Below are 20,700 nucleotides of genomic sequence, written 5' to 3' on the forward strand. Positions count from 1 at the left end.
TAGGTAGATGGTCCTTTTTTAAGCTTTTGGCACCAGGGCCTTGTCTGACCCTTTCCTACATTCAAACACTTTAACAAGAAAAAGTGTGAAAAATAACATCCTTGGGCATTTTGGCTTGTGTAATGGGTAATTGATTGTTCTAAACAATAAGAAACTGTAAAGTTTGATCGAAACAAACATGTCAAGGTGAATTGCTAACTGTACTCGATACAAATTTATATTAAATGACGGGACGTTACTTGGTATTCACGATGAAAGAGATGGAATGGGGGAAAGACTGGGGTGTGAGAATAGTCCCACATTGGACAATGGGTATCTAGAAACCAAGAATATAAGGTCTAGGTCTTCTCCACTCATTGACAATTGGTTTTGAGTTGGATGGCCAAAAACTAACATGGTATCAGAGCTAGGCCCACACGTGATAGGTAAAAAGCCACACGTGCTCCACGCCGCCCGAAGAAATACACGTGTTAGGGTCAAAGAACCCTACACGTAAGAGGGCGGTGAGAATAGTCCCACATTAGACAATGGGTATCTAGCAACCAAAAATATAAGGTCTAGGTCCTCTCCACTCATTGCCAATTGATTTTGAGTTGGATTGCCACAAACTTAACATGGGGCACTAGATGGAAGGGCGTCTAAAGCAACCACTTAGGGAACCAATTTGTCCACGTTTACGGAAAAACAGATCTTATCGGTAGTCTCAATAACTTCGTGAGCCTGGTGGTCTGAAACGGAATTCCGCATCTTTTGAGCTTTCTTTTGGGCTGATTTTAGTTTGTTCACGATCTTGTCCATCGATGATGATCTCTTCTTCTCCAGCTTCATCTAAAAAAAACTTTTTAATTAGTGATAAACAAAAGTCATGACTAGCAGAGAGGTATATAATCTGCCTTATAGTCTAAGTATATATCTTAACATTGGGAGATAAAAATCACTACATTAAGTCTAGATAATTTATAAGTATTGAAACCATCTATTCTCCATCATATTCTCTTGAAATTTAAAATAACAAATAAATCTATTGCAGAATAGAACCTCTAATTTACGAATTGCAGCCTCAGCTTTTGCTTTCTGCAAATTCTCCCATGCCGTGATTTTCGCTTCCTCACTCTTGGACCTGTAAAAATGGTAAGCAGGGGTGGCCCGTGACCAAAGCCACCAAAGCGGTTGCTTTGGACCCCAAATAATCAAGGGCCTCATGTTTCCAATTTCGTGTGTACCTTTCGAAAAACTAATTATGCTTTAAACCAATTTCATACATAATTTAAGGCGTAGCTTAGTGGTAAAGAGTTTAGATCTTTGATATAAGGTCAAGGTTCGATTCCTACCCTTTGCACTGTTTACATTTTATTTAATTTTTTTCTAATATCCATTGCATGGGGCCCCAAGTTTCAATTTCGCTTGGGGCCTCAGATATACTTGGGCCGGCCCTGCTCATCTGGGTTGCCATGTCCCTTCTAGAAACAGCACGGAAACCATGGTTGCAGCATCTTTACTATCACCACAAGTCCCATCTGCGCGATAGTTTCAAAGTTTAGAGATAACACCAAAATGATATACTTGAATACTCAAATGCACTTTTTCTTCATGAAGTTAAGCGTCTTCGCGGATAAGGTGTTTAAAGAATGAAACCTCTCGTCTCTTGCATATTTCAGCGATGACAATCTGACATAAGTGCATCATGTGCATGACATTGAAATGGAAGGTAAAAAGGGAAGGGCTCGGGTAGAAAGTCATGGAAATGCTTGTGATAACATTAACCAATTGAATTCAACTAGATGATATCTTATTGATTGTTAGGTGGTCTTCCAAGTTCCAATTGAGCAGTCTTTGGTTATCTAACAAAGTGATGATTTGGTAAATGAAGCAATTTGGATTCACCAGTAACACAAACAGGAGAAGACAACAAGTCATATGTCTATTCAGCTCGCTTTCAGTATAATAAGGTCTCTGTATAATAAGTTAATAACGTCTCTGTATAATAACGAAGAATAAGAAAACTAATAAAGCAATGCTTTATGTACACGGAGCCCTTGGATTTTTTAAAGTCCCTAAATTTTTCAAATGTCGGGTTCTCAAAGGAGGGGTTGCCAATCAAAATCATATGCGTGCGTGATGTATGTGTGAGATTTTGATTTCAATTTTTAATTATAAATTGTTAGTTCCAAATATAAATTTTAATATAATTTAATGGAGAGGGAGAACTTTAAAAAGATTAACAAAAAGAAATTATAAAACGAAAGTTAGACAAGAACTTAAAAGAAGAATTTAAAACAATAAAAAGAAAAAGTGAAGTTGGGGAACAACTATTTTGGGGCTGGGTGGCCCCACACGACGGAGTCGTTTTAAAGGACAGAGACTGGCCAGGCCCCTGGACCTGTAGACTCGTATTGAGAACACTTCAAAACTTAATAATAGTTGTCGCATACACACTTGACGAACCGTTGCAAGGTATCAAGGAAAAGAAAAGAAGAAATTAAAAACACACCCGGTGGGACTCGAACCCACAATCGCCTGATTAGAAGTCAGACGCCTTATCCATTAGGCCACGGGTGCAATTCTGTTAAATGTGTTCTTATTATAGTTTAAACACCTGCCTAATATCTTTGGACCTCAACCTACCTTACAAGGTGCCCAAATAAAATAAGTGGCTGAGATTAACCTTTTTTCTAAGGGAAGTTTTAAGATGCCTTAGTGCTAAAGTCGTGAACTTCCCCACAAACTTCATTTCAAAGTTGTCCAGGAAAGCGTCTATAACACTATCAGGGAACGCCTTTGAAATTTCTCTTTTCTTTACTGAAAGAGAAAAATGATTTTGGGTCCTAAAAACCCTTAAGATGATCTTACGGGGTTTGAGAACTCATTCATTCCCACATCTACTATATATATACTCTGATTCAATAAATTATGAATTTCCACTTCTCTAGAGATCGAATTTGAGCCCTCTGAAAATTAGAGTAAATCAGAATTATAATCAAATCCGAATTGATTCCAAACAATTTTAGACTGTGTTTTGTCTAACTCGTCTGAATGGCTGATTAGGGTTGATTACGAGTGCACTTGATTCAGATGGGGTAGACGAGTCTGATTATAACAATGAAAAAACAAATACCACCATGTGATGTTTTGTTCTTTCGACGTTAGCTAGACACTCTTTATAGCTTTACATCAATATTTTCCCGCTGGAGTTCCTAAACAATGAAAATACACAAAACGCCAATAGGAATTCCGTGAACTCACTAGAATAATTTTTCCTCGTTAGCAAAGGAGATTGTAAATATGTCGAATAAGGAGGAAGGCATTCATTTGCTCCATTTGATGGATTGCTCCAAGAACCATAAATGAAACTAGAAAGTAGTAGGTTTCTACACGATGAATTATTGCAACAGAGAAGAGCTTTTTTATAATCGAAATCTGAATTCTTCAAGATTTACTAGAAAAGATGATCCTTCGTGATAAAATAGCTAGGTCTCTTATTTCGGGAAAAATAAATTGGACTGATTTTGCTTCCAAAATAGTCTGGGTTAGATCTTTTGGTTAAAATGGAATATAAGGTTCTCGATTGTTAGTTAAATGTTACCAGAATCAGAAATCAAAATACAAGCTCCTCAAATTTTCGCGGCTACACAATTCAATAATTCTCATACAAGACTGAAAAAAGAAGAAGAAACTAAAGACACATTCGGTGGGACTCGAACACACAATTGCCTAATTAGAAGTGAGACGCCTTATCCATTAGGCCACAGATAAACCCCTTTGTCTATTGTGTTCTTTAACATTTTGAGCACATAGATAAACCTTACAGAAATAGTAAGAGATCAGCAAAATATGTTGAGCAAATTGGGGTTTTTACTACTTATAGATAGTTAGGGGACCCTACTCCCCAAATTTGTATATATATATATATATGGAAACTACATTGTTTGTCACATTCTTAAATTAATTTGTTGACATTCAGGTGGAAATGAAATTGCAACCAAATAATGAAAATTAGAAATTTCTCTAAAACCTAATTTGATTCTAATTAGTTAATTAAGCAAAAAAAAAAAAAATTGAGTCCAAATCGTGCTAACTAACCCTTCATTGAAATACTTAATCTCATTTTCTACCCAGGTGAAAATTTCACTAAAATACTTCTTTTTAAAAGATTAGGAAAGATCCATTCATATTATTTAAAACTAATAATTAATTAATCAAATCGTGATCAAACATAGATTCTCTATATTACTAAACAAATAAATTAATTTAATCATGTTTGAAATTACTTAATTAATCAATTTGAATCCATCCAACCATCAATCAAACTCAATTGACAAAGTGACACGTTTCTCTTTTCTTTTCCTTTCTTTCCTTTATTTATCAACAACTAACCAATATTGACCTTTAACAAAAAAAAAAAACTAACCAATATTGTCATGATGGAGCATTTGTTAAAAGAAAAAGGGAAATTTAACGAACTCCCTCACCACTAATGTCCAATAAGCGATACCTCATTTTTTAACTAGATTCCTGTCGCGTCTTACGGACATGACAAATCCCTCTTGATTAGCGCTGGAGATAATATTTAAATCAAAATTCCTAAGAAGAATCTTCTAGAGATGAAAAAACATAGAACAATCAGTAATAAATAAGAAGAATCCTCTAGAGATGAAAAAACAGAGAACGATTAGTAATAAATATAATTGGAATAGAAAATAAAGAAGATAAGAGAGAATAAATAGGGAAGGGATATTAACCAACTCATAAATAAGTTGTAAAATTGTGAGTCGGAAGAGAAATACGTGGGTAGTAGTTATTGTAGGGATATCCTAACTAATTTTGCTCGATTTACACTAATATCCTTGATTTAATTTACACGAATAGGATTTTATACCAGTAGTCGGATGTGATCTTTATCAAAATCGCAATAAAATGAACGACAAGACTTATACCTCACATAACCGACTGAAGTGTTTTAATATATAGGATTAGATATTAGTGAATCTCCCATTTTTTCACTTAAAAGTACGAAAATAGCCTTACACTCAAGGGCGGACACACGTAGGGACCTGTGGGGGCACGTGGCCCCTCGGTCCCATGGTTTAGGACTAAGGCCTGATTCCTAATAGAGATGATATGTATTATATAGTGAACACTCCAGTTTTCTATCATCAAAGAATAGTTAGCTTGTCGGTACTCCCCTGGCCTTACCTTTTTCTTCTTAATTTTCTAATGAGTAAATTTCGATACGCCCCCTAGTTTGTAATTAGCTGTGCTTTTAGCCCTATAGTTTTTCATTTTGACCCCCTATTTACAGATCAATTTACTTTTTTAGTTTTTTTCATTGTAAATTCAGTGACTCCCATTAACATTGTTAGAGATATTTTTCTTTATATCATTCTTATGCCTTCTTTATATTTAATTTTCTTATACATATATGTGTTATTTTCTGACTATTTTGTAAAATGAGTTTGTCCACCCTCGTTCCTTAACTTCTTTATATATAATTCGAATATGTAAAAGATTACTTATATTGATTTCAGTCAAAATAACTCACAAGACAATAGTGGTTGAATTGGATTCGAATGTAACGATAATGTACAGATATTACTCGCTTTCACATCATATTAAAAATTTTGGACGATTTTCGTTCTAACTAAAAGTGCCTCCATAAAGAAAATTTTATGGGTCCCCCTCCGCCTACACTTATTATATATATATATATATATATATATATATATATATATATATTCCCCCCCCTCTCATGTCATTACGACGACCGACACAACACTCTAACTTTAGTCTTCCCGTGATTTAGTCTTCCCGTGAATTTTTCCATCGAATTTGTAACTCCATAGCTGACATAACACTCTAACTTCGGTCTTTCCATCAATTTTTCTATCTAATTTGTAAGTTCAATTAATAATTTCTCTTCTAACTTTCTAATTTTTTGTTCAATTCATAATTTCATTTTGCATTTGTATTATTTGAATGTATACGAGTTATAATTAATAGAAAGAACAACCGATATCAAGAGGTTATCTTCGAATTAGTTACACTTGGAAACATCAATTTTAACGTACAACAAAGAACAATTGAAAAGTAAAGAAATTTTCTTAGTATTTTACGACTTTTAAATTTTCAATTGTTGTGATTTATTAATTTCGAATTTTTGATAAATGTTGTTGTTAAAGTAGAAAAAGATAGATGAAAGAAAAAATTAGTATGAAAAATGAAGATACGTCGGCAAAGCATAACATCGTGAGAGATCGAAGAAAAAAAGATAGAAAATGCAATAAGAATAAGGATATTTATGTACTCTTAACTCTAAATAAGGGGTTTCACTAATATCCAATTAAAAAAGAGGGTATCGGTAATTAGACATTAGTGGTGAGGGGGTATAACTAAATTTCTCAAAGAAAAATAATACTCAGCCCAATCCTCAGCCTGATGATAGGTGGACGAACTGTGGTGAACAGACATGATTTAGAGAGAGAAAGCATCGATAAAGTTTCTCTCGTTTATGCTCGCCCACTTCAGCTCGTGGCGGCCCAGTGTCAGGCAGACGGTCGAGCAGACTATCGGTGTTTTTGTTTTGATTAATTAAGCGAAGTAGCCTTAAGCATCATTTCAACTTAACTCTTATATAAAGGGGTTTCCCACTCTTATTTTTCATACCAGCCCATCTTCCTACCACTCTCTCTAGAGATCATTTTCTCTCTCTAGAGTCCAGAGATATCTTAGGTTTTAGAGTGCAATGGCAATGAATGGAGGTGATCATGGTGGGGAAGATGGATTTTGTGATGACTATCTACTTTTGAAACCAGAAGAAGGAAGTTTCTTTGATCTGTTGAAGTTACTGTGTTCATGTGAGGTTGAACCAAACAATTATATTGAATCCACACAAGGGTTGCAGGTAGTAGGAGTTAGAAGAAGATGGGTTTTAGTGATATCAATTCTTGCACAAAAACTACTTCTACATTTGACAAAACCATTGTTTTGGATTGGACTTTTGTTGGATGCTTTCCTCAATATTTCAGGCTCCAATTTCTTTAAGCTTTTCTTTGATCTCTTACAAGGTACGTTTTTTTATCATCAATTATTTGCTACACTAGTTTTGGAGTAACGCTACATAACAAGAAAAACTTGGCAGACAACTACACAGAAATTATATGTTGCCTCCCATGATTCGCGGTTCAGTAAAACAAATTTATTAGAAGCACAGATGATGTCTAAATTTGGCTTTAGGTTTCCGCCCACAGTCTACCTATTTTCTGTAGCATTTTTCCTGTCCTTTTAAATATCCATGCATTATAAAATGATCTATTTGACCCGACCCGTGATCCAACGGTCTTTGTGCTAGTTTACAAGCGAAATGAGCGACTCGGGCTAGGGTTCGCATCTATGTCAAATAGACCCAAACCATGCTTGTAAGCTACTCATGTTTTATACACTACCATTTCTTTCATAATTGGGTTGTATCTAGCACTATCTATTTAGGTGCAATTGTGTAAATTAATCTGTTTACTAAAACTACTACGAATTCTATTATTAAGTGATGGTGTAACTTAAATGTAAATTATATATAATATAATAATGCTTTTTGGCTAAATTTATATATACAGTATATTAAATTAAACAGTGTTAATAATTTTGTTTAACTTCTTCAATTAATTATTGTACATAACCTATAAGTTCAAGAGATAATTTCTCATTTCCTTGCTAAAAAGCTTAAATATGTAATAGTGACGAATGTGAAACGCACGAAAATAATGATAATGTCTGAAGCTTGGTATTTGATGTAGAACGCAGCGGAATTAAAGAAGACGATAAAACTAAACAAAGAACGATAAAATAAAGATGAAATAACTCAAAATACTAAAATTTTATTAAACTTCAAAGGGGTTTTCTCTTCAACATGAAAATATAAAGATAGACTGGACATCCTTTTATAGGATATTAGACTTTCCTAGATAGACTCAAACTGCACTTTCCTAAATAATAGAAATACTGAAATAATGAAACTTCCTAAACCTGGATTCATTATGAATCCTTCTAAACTAGGACTCTTCCTAAACTACTAGAATGGCCGACTAGGCCATGGGCGCGCGGACACGCGGGCCCGGCCCGGATGCTCCTGCATCAGCACCCCTTTCCCCAGAAGGTTCGTCCCGAGCCGATTCGATGAAGAAAACAAGTTGACGCAACCGCATACGATAAATTTCTCCATACCGATCCTTAATTCCCATTTTTCACGAAAGTTGCCGAAAATTCGAAGAAGACAAAATGAACCAAATCACCGACTAGAATCCGAAACCTATGATGCGAAGACTCTCGCAAAATCAATAGTAGTGAATAAAAATCCAACAAATTTCTTCATCTACCGTCATCTAGTAATTCGATAAAGAAATCGCCAACCTCGTACTCAATCTCATATGACAATGATTCTCGCAAAATTAACTTCAGTGAATGAAGAACATCCATCTCGCCATCTGAAAAAAAACTCGTCATCAAGAGCCAATGTATAAACGTAACCAACTTCAATAAAGTTGAAACGTATAGTGTTGAAATGACACTCAAAATCTTCCTTCCCACGTTCATCTTCATGAAGTTTATGGAAGAAAATTCTATCATAATAAGTCAACTTATGATATTCCCGAGTTAATACATTACAAATGTTGACAAGATTCTTCCCAATTACGTTGAGAATCTTGTTCTGCAGAAGTATTTCCCTCGAGATGTTGAGTGTGAGATCATCTGAATCAACAACACCCTTCACAAACCCTACAGGTTCAGGAATGAGTTCGTCACAGTTGTCCATGATGTAGACTCTTCGGGGTTTTTCTCGTTTATTTTCATATAACTTGATATTGTTCATCTTCTTCCTCGTATCGAAGAGATCGAAAGGAGCTTTCTTCGGTACAAAGAGAATTTCTTTGGACTCAAGTTGTCCTTCAACAGAGATGTGCTTGACTTCAAGTTGTTCTTCCCAATCATGAGTTAGACGCTTGAAGAAAGAAATATATGCGTCCTTGGCGACTTGTTCTGGTTTTCGAAGCCAAATTGGTTCCTGCTTGTTGATTAGTTCCCATTCATGGCTGACCTCTTTCACTTTCATCTTTTTCTTAGAATCAGTTTCTTTCCCATCATCTACTTCTTCAATGTCACCTTTTTCATCCTTCTTCTTTTCCTCCATTGCCTGTTTTGCATTATCCGGGTTCTCGAAGTTAACAAATCCAAAACCCTTTGAATTCCCATAATCATCCTTTATAATAACCAGGTTAGCAATTTTTCCGAACTCAGAGAACATGTTCTTAAGAAATTCTTTTGTTATATCCTGGTCCAGATTCTTCATATATATCTTGGAAAATTGAGCATCTCTCAAACAATTCTCAATTGGCTCCATAAACCTCATAAATAAATTCATATTAAGTTCTTCAAATTTAACACAAGTAATGGTGAAGTAAAAGTCAATACCTTCAAACAGAGGATCAATTTCAATTATTGTGTGAGCAGTAGACGAAGGAGTTCTGCCTTCACAAGAAGTTCTCAATCTTCTCAAAGCTCTAGGATTTCCACTTATATTTTCTATGTTCTTTCTCTTGAATTCTTGAACAAAGTGATAAACGATTCTATTATCAAAATCTTCACTTTTATAGTTCACAGAAATCATGGGTTTATCTCCATGACCAGCAACAATCTTGAATGACCAATGCTTAATATCAGCTTGAACAGTGGGATCAAAGAGTTTTCGTCCAATCACTCGTTTGGCATCGAAAACAGTGTTAATGGGGTTCATGGCGACTTGCTTCTTGGAAGCATCTTCTATCAAACGTTCGGAATCAGTGAAAGCAACAGAAGATTGAGTAGTTATGTTTCCTTGATCATTAACAATGATCTCAACACAAATTTCTTTTTCTTTCTCCGATAGTGAAAGATTATTGTTTTCGTCGGGAATTTCTTCACTAATATCATCGGAATCATCTTCTTTAGTTAAGACACTAGCATCTCGGTTCTTATTGTCAGACCTAGTAGTCGTAACAATCGAATCATTAATCACATCCAAAGTAGAAGACTGTGAATTAGGAAACGGTGGCTTCTGTAATTCATCTAGAATTAGGGTACTTAACCCATCTTCTTCAACTTCCAATTCATCAATAAGAGAGCTTTCAGAACACTTTCGACTACTTTTTATTTTCTTTTCTTCTTTTATTATTTCTTCATGGTTGACGAAAATAAGGGGCTTCTCCAATCCAGCCAGAGATTGACTAGATTGAAGCATGCAATCATCATTATCCAAGTATTGAGATGAGAGGTTCATCGAGTATGGAAGTAAACCATTTGGATTACTTGGATCCAACTGAAGTGCATCAATATGATGTTGATGGAGAAATGGTTGTGGTGTTTGTGGTAGTGAATAGGAAAGAGATGGAGGTGATGGTGAATATGACGTAGAATAGTAATAAGATGGAGGTGAAGGTGTATAACACACTGGTGGTTGTGGTGACGGTTGGTATTGCCAAGGAGACGGTTGTGGTGTATAATAGTTCAATTAAAGCGTTTCTGGAAAAGAAGGAGACGGTTGTGGTGGTGGTGAAGTTGTTATTATAGGTGTTGAACACGGTGGTGAATACGGCAGTGGTGTATAATTAGGGTATGGAGGTGGTGGTGGTGTTGTTGTCGGATAGGAAGAAGGTGGAGGTTGTGATGGGGGTTTCTCGTACGGTTTCTCCCTGATTCCAATGATAATTGTACGAATCTCTATTCGCGTACAAACATGATGCGCATAAGCACCGATTCGTTATTCCTTCATGAGTATAATCTGATTGATTATAATCTTCTTGAGGAATAGAATATGATTGATACTGATTTAAATTGTCTGGAAAAAATTTCTAGAATCATTCACCCAAAACTTTGGTGGCTCTGAATACCACATGATGTAGAACGCAGCGGAATTAAAGAAGACGATAAAACTAAACAAAGAACGATAAAATAAAGATGAAATAACTCGAAATACTAAAACTTTATTAAACTTCAAAGGGGTTTTCTCTTCAACATGAAAATATAAAGATAGACTGGACATCCTTTTATAGGATATCAGGCTTTCCTAGATAGGCTCAAACTGAACTTTCCTAAATAATAGAAATACTGAAATAATGAAACTTCCTAAACCTGGATTCATTATGAATCCTTCTAAACTAGGACTCTTCCTAAACTACTAGAATGGCCGACTAGGCCATGGGCGCGCGGACACGCGGGCCCGACCCGGATGCTCCTGCATCAGAATTATTAGAAAACAAGACTTTTTTGACCCCATGATAGATTAAGAGACAATATTTTGACATTTGAGGTAAAGATGGGAGATACAGGCCTAACCCTAGTATTCTCAAGCATTTTTTTTCTTTTCTTTGATACATGCATGTTCTCCGAGCATTTAAATAAAAAAGAAATGCATTCGTTTGACTTATAAACATCGACTCTCATGTGTTTCTACAATTATATATATTACAAGTAATTATTGAGGTGGGTCGTTTTATTATTCTGGATCGACTTTAGATTGATTTTGTTTCTAGAATAGTTTAAAAGATTTTCCACTGTGATAGGATCAAAGTCACTTGACAAAAAAAAGCGTACACTACAACCAGTTCACATCTTAGTTTAAATATTGATATATATTTATTTTTTTCAGCCCATTTTCTTGGAAAATTACTGCATAATTTAATTATAAAAATGGCTAATACACTAATAATTAAAAACTATATTTCATAGAGATATATCTTTGAAGAGTATCCCAAATAATTTTCAAAGTTCTAGGAGCAAATAATTATCATAGGGATAGATTTTGCAACAAACTGTATGGTAGTGAAACCGTCGCGAATAGTAACATGTAAACCGTCGCAAATAGTAATCTACAGACTGTTGCTTTTCAGAAGGTTTTAACTTTAGAATTTCAGAACAAATTAATATCATGATATCTGTGACGACAGGAAAGCTGGTAATGCTTGATAGAAATTCAGCAACGTTTAAATCGAGTATCGGACAATTAGACCCAAGAATTGAATTAGACAAGAACATCAAATTTGGAAATGTAAGGTACAATTCAGCTCTTTTAGTAATGGCTGCTAAAATTTCTTATGAGAATGAAGCTTACATTCAAACAACAGTCAAACAACAGTCGAAGATAACTGGAAGGTATATATATATATATATGTTCACAAATTATTGAATATATTATCGATAGATTATATAATTTAGGGTTTATGTTATGTCTATTGGTAGCTGACAAATTATTGAATATATTATCGATAGATTATATAATTTAGGGTTTATGTTATGTCTATTGGTAGCTGACGAATTCTTATTATTTTATGCAGATGAAGTTTCTGGGGTTCTATAATTGCTGGAATGGTAATAAACCTAAAAAGTTAATGAAATTGACTTTAGCCTACATAATACTTAATATATTGAGAAATAAAATTTAGGTACTAGCGCTTGTTTCGTCTCTAACTAAGATTTGAAATCTTACTCCAGATTTAAATTGACTAGGCATCAAATTCTAAGGTGTCTATTTTTGTCTGACACGTCTGAATAGTAAGTCCATCGCTAGAAATGACTATTGTGCCCTTGATTAGGACTTGTTAGGATTAAGGACCTCGATTCAGCTGAATCAGACTTAAACTGGTCAGATTTAGGCCATGAGAAAAAAAAACACACCACTTTTTTTTGTACGTAATTACCTGTTCTTTTTTGCAGATTATGAAGGAAGACAATCAACTCAAGCCTTTATGTTCCAAGATAAAATGACAGACCCAGATTTAATAGTGGTAGCATTTAGAGGAACAACGCCTTTTGTTGCAGGAGATTGGATCACAGATGTAGATATCTCTTGGTATACTTTTCCTAGACTTGGTAAGATCCATGGTGGTTTCCTGAAAGCTTTAGGTCTTCATAAAGGTCAAGGATGGTCTAAGGAGATTAATGAGGATACCCAACAAAAGTTATATGCTTATTATGCAATAAGAGAAAAGTTAAGAGAAGTACTGAAGAAAAACGAAAAAGCGAAACTCGTACTGACAGGACATAGTTTGGGAGGGGCATTGGCGGTAATATTTCCGGTAATACTGGCGTTACACGAAGAAGAATGGATGTTGAAGAGAATAGAAGGAGTTTATACATTTGGGCAACCAAGAGTTGGAGATGAAAAACTTGGAGAATTCATGAAAGGAGAGTTTAGAACTCATGGTATTAAGTATTTTAGATTTGTTTATTGCAATGATATTGTTCCTAGGTTGCCTTATGATGATAAAACTCTCTTGTTCAAGCACTTCGGTACCTGCATTTACTTTGATAGTCTTTACAGTGGGAAGGTTAGTCTCTCTGTCTCCCTCTCTCTCTCTCTCGACTAATGGCTGGATACAAGAAAAATTAGGCAGACTCCGGACAGAAATCTTATGTGGCTTGATGTGATTCGTGGTTTAGTGGAATTAGAATCATCGGAAGCACGAATCACATCAAACCACATAAGATTTCAGTCCCGCGTCTAATTTTTCTTCTTCTCTAGCATTTTTCCTCTCTCTGTAAGATTGAATGGCTAACAAGTTTCATTTTGTTTGAAACAGGTTGTGGCAGAAGAACCAAACAAGAATTACTTTAACTTGTTTAGAGTGATACCCATGTCTTTAAATGCTGCCTGGGAGTTGTTTATTAGGAGCTTCTTTATAGGATATGTGAAGGGGCCTGATTATTCTGAAGGATGGTTTTTGAGATTGTATAGGGCAATTGGGTTAGTAATTCCAGGACTATCAGCTCATGGTCCTCAAGATTATGTTAATCTCACCAGATTGGGATCTCCACTTCATGCACCATTCCTTCTTCAAGACCAAACTCATGAAGGTCTTAAATCTCAGTAAGATATCTACATTTTCTTTTACGTGTTTCGGTTTTGAAGAATTTGTTTGCTCATCGGAAGTGACTACTTAATTCCTTGCTAATGGAAGTCATGTTTAGGTCTAGTATTGTATAGTGTGTATTCTGCATTTCATCTATTCTATTGTTGGTATTTGAGTTATATGAAGTTAATAAAACCCGTATTCCCTTTTCAGTTGTGGTTTTATTTCTTCCCTCACCAATAAAGTACCCTTCCTAGGTCCATGGTGGTTTTTAACAGAAATAAAAGATAAAACCATATGAAGTCGAAGTCTCGGAACAGAATTGATATTAATACGGTGAATACAAGAGACGTACACAATAATAATTACACTCATTAATACGTACATTAGTTGAACTCGTTAGCCACTACAAGATAAATCGGAATGACATGCTTCATATTCTTCATTTTGTATCGAAATTTCTTCTCGAGTAAAAATGCTAGCACGTGCTGTTGGCTGCTGCTACAAAGTGAATCAATGGTAAATTCTGAGCGTTGTTGAGCAGTTTTATGCCAAGATGAATATGTTTATAGACCTCTGGACCTGATTCGCCTGTGTACGATAAATCTTATTAGAAAAATATACAAGCATATTAATGTGTATAATAACAAAGAATGAATTGAACTAGGAGTTCGGGACTAGACGATCCTAAATAACATTTAGTCGATAGATAGAGGGAGAATAGTCCACATGGACCAACAGAAATCTCAAGACTGAAAATATAATATCTAGGACCCAGGGGCGGAACCAGGATTCCATACTAGAGAGGGCAAGCCTAAAGTCTCTATAGAGTAAAGTTCTACGTATATTGTGTAACGCCTTACTAGATACAACATAAGACAATTTTTTAAGAACATCCATTAGTATCATGATTTTTTACATCTATCTTAATAATCTAAGATCTTTGTACAAGAAGAAAAAATTACGAAGCCAAAAGTGTACCCAAGTGAAAACATTATCTTGTGTAGCAATGGTCTCTAGTAAAATGACACTTCAAACCAAAATGAAAATGAAAAAGAAACAATGATGCTGGCAATGGGATTTGAACCCCTGTCTATCATTTGGAATGCATTCAGACTTCCCACCAGAGCTATAGTACAATACTGTCTCATTGTTAGCTTGACTCAAATATGTGGAGACCAGGCCGGGCAGCTGCCCAGCCTGGTCTCCACATAGTTCCGCCCCTGCTAGGACCTTTAAACTGATTGTCAATTGGTTTTGAGTTTGATGTTGACAAACTTAACACGGTACCTTGGGCCTACTTGTGATAAGCCGAATTGTGGCGCATGATCCACAATTCCACATCACCCAACAAAAGGACACGTGATAATCTCAAAGATTGTCGCAGTAAGGGGGCATGTGAGAATAGTCCCACATGGACCAACGGAAATCTCAAGACTAGGTCCTTGTTTAGGCTTTTGGCACTAGGGCCTTGTCTGACCCTTTCCTACATTCAAAGACTTTTACAAGAAAAAGTGTGAAAAATAACATCCTTGGGCATTTTGGCTTGTGTAATGGGTAATTGATTGTTCTAAACAATAAGAAACTGTAAAGTTTGATCAAAACAAACATGTCAAGGTGAATTGCTAACTGTTACTCGGTACAAATTTATATTAAATGACGGGAAGTTACCTGGTATTCACGATGAGAGAGATGGAATGGGGGAAAGACTGGGGCACTAGATGGAAGGGCGTCTAAAGCAACCACTTAGGGAACCAATTTGTCCACGTTTACGGAAAGACGTGATCTTATCAGTAGTCTCAATAACTTCGTGAGCCTGGTGGTCTGAAACGGAATTCCGCATCTTTTGAGCTTTCTTTTGGGCTGATTTTAGTTTGTTCATGATCTTGTCCATCGAAGATGATCTCTTCTTCTCCAGCTTCATCTAAAAATTTTTTTTTAATTAGTGATAAACAAAAGGCATAACCAGCAGAGAGCTATATAATCTGCCTTATAGTCTAAGTATATATCTTAACATTGGGAGATATAAATCACTACATTAAGTCTAGAGAATTTATAGGTATCGAAACCATCTATTCTCGATCATATTCTCTTGAAATTTAAAATAATAAATAACTCTAGTGTGGAATAGAACCTCTAATTTACGGATTGCTGCCTCAGCTTTCGCTTTCTGCAAATTCTCCCATGCAGTGATTTTTGCTTCCTCACTCTTAGACCTGTAAAAATGGTAAGAACATGATAAACAGAATATGAGAATACTTTTCTTCCTCAGTTTTTTCCTTTACAACTCAATTCCAATCATCTTCGAAATGAATTCTTCTAGGTATCATTAACTATTTCAATAATTTATTGGCGCAGCAAGTTTGGATTCGTAAAGCTATTTTTTTGGCGAAAACATTATAAAGGAGTGCATTATATAAGAAAGCATCCATACATCGATGTGGATTTTGTAGTTTCTGCAGCCTCCCAAGCAGATGCCCGAGATTCAGCTGCTTTATTTTTCCAGTCCTCAACATTTGCCAAATCAAATTCTGGCCGTTTTGTTCCATGTTTCTTCGACCATCTGGTCATAATAACTCGATCATCCATCTGCACATCCCTGGCTTCTGAATGAGATGAATGGCGACCATTTTGCTCCACAATGGGAAGGAGAGAGGTAGAAAATGAAGGTCCCGCTTCGGGAGAAGAACATGTGCTACCCTCAGGGCTCATCTGGGTTGCCATGTCCCTTCTAGAAACAGCACGAGAAACCATGGTTGCAGCATCTTTACTATCACCACAAGTCCCATCTGCACGATAGTTTCAAAGTTTAGAGATAACACCAAAATGATATACTTGAATACTCAAATGCACTTTTTCTGCATGAAGTTAAGCGTCTTCGCAGATAAGGTGTTTAAAGAATGAAACCTCTTGTCTCTTGCATATTTCAGCGATGACAATCTGACATAAGTGCATGACATTGAAATGGAAGGTAAAAAGGGAAGGGCTCGGGTAGAAAGTCATGGAAATGCTTGTGATAACATTAACCAATTGAATTCAACTAGATGATATCTTATTGAATGTTAGGTGGTCTTCCAAGTTCCAATTGAGCAGTCTTTGGTTATCTAACAAAGTGAAGATTTGGTAAATGAAGCAATTTGGATTCACCAGTAACACAAACAGGAGAAGACAACAAGTCATATGTCTACTCAGCTCGAGCTTTCAGTACATGAAATTCAAGTAGAGACTACACTAACATTCAATTGGTGTTGGTAGAATTCACTTAGATGGCTAATTAGATGTAAACATCCGTACCTTGTGAATCGGGTAATGATGATCTGTTTAAAAGTTCCGAGGACCATCCATGCACACTAGCCGAACGCATTATACAAGGATCTGTATTTTCTGGATAGGATTGTCCTCCTCCACCAGCACCACTACTGAGGGTACCATCAAAATGACCCCGACCAGACAAATCATCAACAAAGACTCCAGCTGAAAATGGAGAAGGTGCCATAAAATTCCCACCACTACGACCATCAAACATGGGAATGGCGGGTGAGTACATCGAATAGTAGGCAACACCCGGTCGCCCAAGCGGTCCACTTTTCGCTTTCGGACGTCTCTGAGGCAATTGTGATGAAGTTCGAATACCTCCGTCTCCAGAAACTGGACTAAAAATCCATTTCTCTGCATCTTCCCATTTCGATGGTAAAGCCCTTCCATTTTGTAAAGGAAGTAATGCAGCACCACCATTTCTTCGATTACCATTAGGCAAAGCTACTCTTTCTGAGCACCAACCCTTCTGCATCCCTACATTACCTGGCCTATAATTCGGCGTTCCAGGACTTGGAAAAGCACCTGATTTGCGAGAAGAAACAGTATTTTTCTTCATGGTAGTTAAACGTGGGGAAGGGCTAGTCCCATTGCTTCCTGGGTAGTTTAGATCTAACGAAACCGGATTTCGCCTATCAGGTTGTTTCGCTGCCTGCCCAGCTTCAGACGTGACCAGTTGATTCCTAAATTCTGTAAACAAACAGAAAATAAGCTAAGGGTATCAAAGAAAGAAATCAGGAGCTTAGTATTATTGCTTTTCTACCTCTGCCAGCTTGAGAGATGTAGTTATTTGCTGGATATTGATTAAGATCTTCTCCTTCCTCTTCTTCTCCTTCCTCTTCTTCTTTTTCTTCTTCTGTATCACCAAATAATTGATTGAAGAGAGAACCAGTTAGCTAGCACTGAAGTAAAGGAAAATCTAAAGAATCTTTTCACCTTTTTTCCTATCTACACTAAATTAACCCTATTTTTTTGTAGGAGTACCTTTTTTTGCAGGAAGACTGTGGTTAGATCTGGTCGGATTTAGATTTAGACCGGTTGAATAGTCTTGTAAATCACTTCCTGCCAAATGCTGGATCAAATCAAAGGATTTTAAGTCATTTTCTGTATTAAATGAGACACAAATTCAAACCTCACTTTACTATCTAGTTATCAAGTTCCTTTCTGTCGTTTTCAAAAAAAAAACCGCGTTTTCTAATAAATCCTTATTTGAACTCAGTACAAGATATAACTCAATAAATCACTGAAAGAAAGAAGCTTTAGAGAGAGAAAGTAGTGAGAGAAGAACGACAATCACAGGCAAGATCGAGAAGATGAATCGACTACTGAAGAAGAAGAAGAAATTCAGCTTAAAGAATGAGACTGATTTATAAATCTTTCTTTTAAATAGATTTTCTTGAAGAAGTTGATGTATTATTACCTTGGAGAGTTGAGAAAGATCTTGATCATGAACATCAGAAGCAAATGAGGATCGATCAACACTACCAGAAGTAGATGATAAATGACTTAAGTTGTTGGAGTCAAGAGCGAAAATCACAGAATCAGGACTGTCATCACGATGTCTGAATATCAATTTAGAGGGTTTTTTCTTCTGATGGTAAAACCCTTTTCCCACCATTCTCAATTACTTCTCAAAAGATAGAAGAAAGAGAGAGAAAATTTCGGAGGTTGATTCTTTTTTGTTGCAAGAGCGGCCTGAAACATCTGCTTGAGTTTCGGGTCTTTGAGAGGGAAATTGTTTTTCTCTCTGCGCGTGCTTAAAAAGGTCAAGAAACTAACGTGATTTCTCCGCATCCAGTTAAGTTGTTTCGGACGATAATATCCCCTCCTTCCAATTTTAACTCAAACCAAGAATTCATCCGACCTAGACGACCAGATCCGACGTTGACGACCAGATTTGACCGAAGTTCAGATCGGGTTTTTGGAGCTATATTGACAAAGTAACATTTTCCATTATCAACTGGAGAGGATTGGAGAGTCATGTTTCGACCCTTCGAATTTTCTAGTGACATTGTGTGGTTCTGCACTTGGATTTGCAGTTTTAAACGTGCTACTATAAAATTTGTTTATAACGCGCTACAGTATTGGTGTAATTTGGGATTTGGGCCGACAAAATTTATTCCGCATAAATAAGAGGTGCAAAGTCCGCCCGCGCATCACCATATTTGAAATCAATATCAAAATATTCTTCAAATATCGAGATCATTATGATAAAGAATTAAACTTGATGGTGATGGAAGACTTGGAATTGATTGAATCGAATCATTTAATTGATTATAACTTAAACCTACAGTTTGAAGATTTGGATTTTCTAAAAGGGATTTAGGAATCAGACCAGAAATGAAGTCCTTATTAACAACAAGAAACCTAAGATTATTTCAACAAAAAAAAACAAGAAACCTAAGATTTTTGGAGGGTTTCTAGCAATGAACCAAAGTTTCCTATTTTTCTCTCTTCAAATTTCGTTGTTGGTGATGAAGAAGATGAAGAAGAAGGTGTCTGAAGTTTGTGAAAAGAAACAAAATGATGACTTAAAATAAAATTCTAATTTTTGGAGCGTATTACTTTAATATATTAGAGTAATATCCTCTAAAAATTATCGTCCATACAAGATTTCTAATTTTTTCATTTGTCAACATAAATTATTGTCCACATAAGATATTTAATTGTCTATATACTAGTTACCTTAGTAAAATGAGAAGCCACAATATAAAAAGTGTTTTGTGATATTAGGATCCACGAATGACATTTAGTAAAAATGTAGCCATAATAATCTGATGACTGAGGCAATTAGCAGGTAATTCATGACTAAAGCAAACGCCCCTCCACCTTCTATCTCACTTTGTAATAATAAATAACGAACACCACACTTCCTCTCTAATCCTATGTCAAATACTTTCAACAATATAGCCTTCAGAACCCATCATAAAAGATTACCGTTGTTTCGGTGACGTATTCTGTGATTGTTTTCGACACACCACAAGTGTTTATTCTCTTGTAGAGTAAGTTATAACGTATTATTATTGGTGACAATAATAGACATCATGTATTGGTCTAATGTAAAATTATTCTATATTTCTACTTGTTTATTTGGTTTTGGACGCATCAAGCACGTGATTGGAAAAGCTATTTTTATGTTTGCTGGATACTCTCATGTCCATATGCCAATAAAAGGTATCGTATATTATATGATTTTTTGCCTTGAAACTTTTAAGTAAAATATTGTAATATGAAAATACTCCTCGAGCATAACTAAAATCCTAGCGGATAGGTTCAAGGACACCCTCAAAGATATCATTTCTCCGTTTCAAGCGGCTTATATCCCGGGTAGGCAAATTTCGAACAACATAATCATAGGTCAGGAGATCATCCATTCGATGAAAAAAATGAAAGGTCCAACAGGATACTTCGGGTTGAAGCTTGACATGTCTAAAGCCTTTGATAGGATCGAATGGAATTTTATTACGAGCATAATGAGAAAATTAGGGTATTCAGAACATTGGATTAAGATGAT

At 35.8% G+C, this 20,700-nt stretch overlaps 1 protein-coding gene, 1 non-coding gene and 1 pseudogene across 5 annotated transcripts; 1 reads left to right on the forward strand and 2 right to left on the reverse strand.

Annotated features, from left to right (window-relative positions):
- Positions 1-625: 625 nt before the first annotated feature.
- On the reverse strand, positions 626-19,694 carry LOC147565935 (uncharacterized). 3 transcript variants are annotated; one of them, XR_015230321.1, is made up of 8 exons: positions 18,607-19,012; positions 18,171-18,258; positions 17,950-18,042; positions 17,166-17,876; positions 16,306-16,660; positions 16,006-16,087; positions 15,099-15,795; positions 14,170-14,638 (listed from the first exon to the last, which is right to left on the reverse strand). XR_015230321.1 is itself a non-coding variant. In XM_086652390.1 (8 exons), exons 1-7 carry the CDS (start codon positions 18,802-18,804, stop codon positions 15,589-15,591), a joined length of 1,734 nt encoding a protein of 577 aa, XP_086508516.1. In that variant the 5' UTR covers positions 18,805-19,694; the 3' UTR covers positions 14,170-14,462; positions 15,543-15,588. The 3 variants fall into 3 exon arrangements, 2 of the variants coding, with proteins under 2 accessions (XP_086508517.1, XP_086508516.1); XM_086652390.1 differs by having other exon boundaries at positions 14,170-14,462; positions 15,543-15,795; positions 18,607-19,694; XM_086652391.1 differs by lacking the exons at positions 14,170-14,638; positions 15,099-15,795 and adding an exon at positions 626-828.
- On the reverse strand, positions 2,487-2,559 carry TRNAR-UCU (transfer RNA arginine (anticodon UCU)). Its single transcript has one exon. It is a non-coding gene; the product is annotated as a tRNA-Arg (tRNA).
- Positions 6,293-14,075, forward strand: LOC147565937 (triacylglycerol lipase OBL1-like; annotated as a pseudogene). Its single transcript, XR_015230322.1, has 5 exons — positions 6,293-7,061; positions 11,970-12,174; positions 12,357-12,390; positions 12,736-13,349; positions 13,602-14,075. The product of XR_015230322.1 is annotated as a triacylglycerol lipase OBL1-like (transcript).
- Positions 19,695-20,700: the final 1,006 nt, after the last annotated feature.

Source organism: Eschscholzia californica, unplaced genomic scaffold (genome assembly GCF_041429995.1).
Source record: "Eschscholzia californica isolate CP2 unplaced genomic scaffold, dmEscCali1.0.p SCAF_1, whole genome shotgun sequence".
Taxonomy (NCBI): domain Eukaryota; kingdom Viridiplantae; phylum Streptophyta; class Magnoliopsida; order Ranunculales; family Papaveraceae; genus Eschscholzia; species Eschscholzia californica.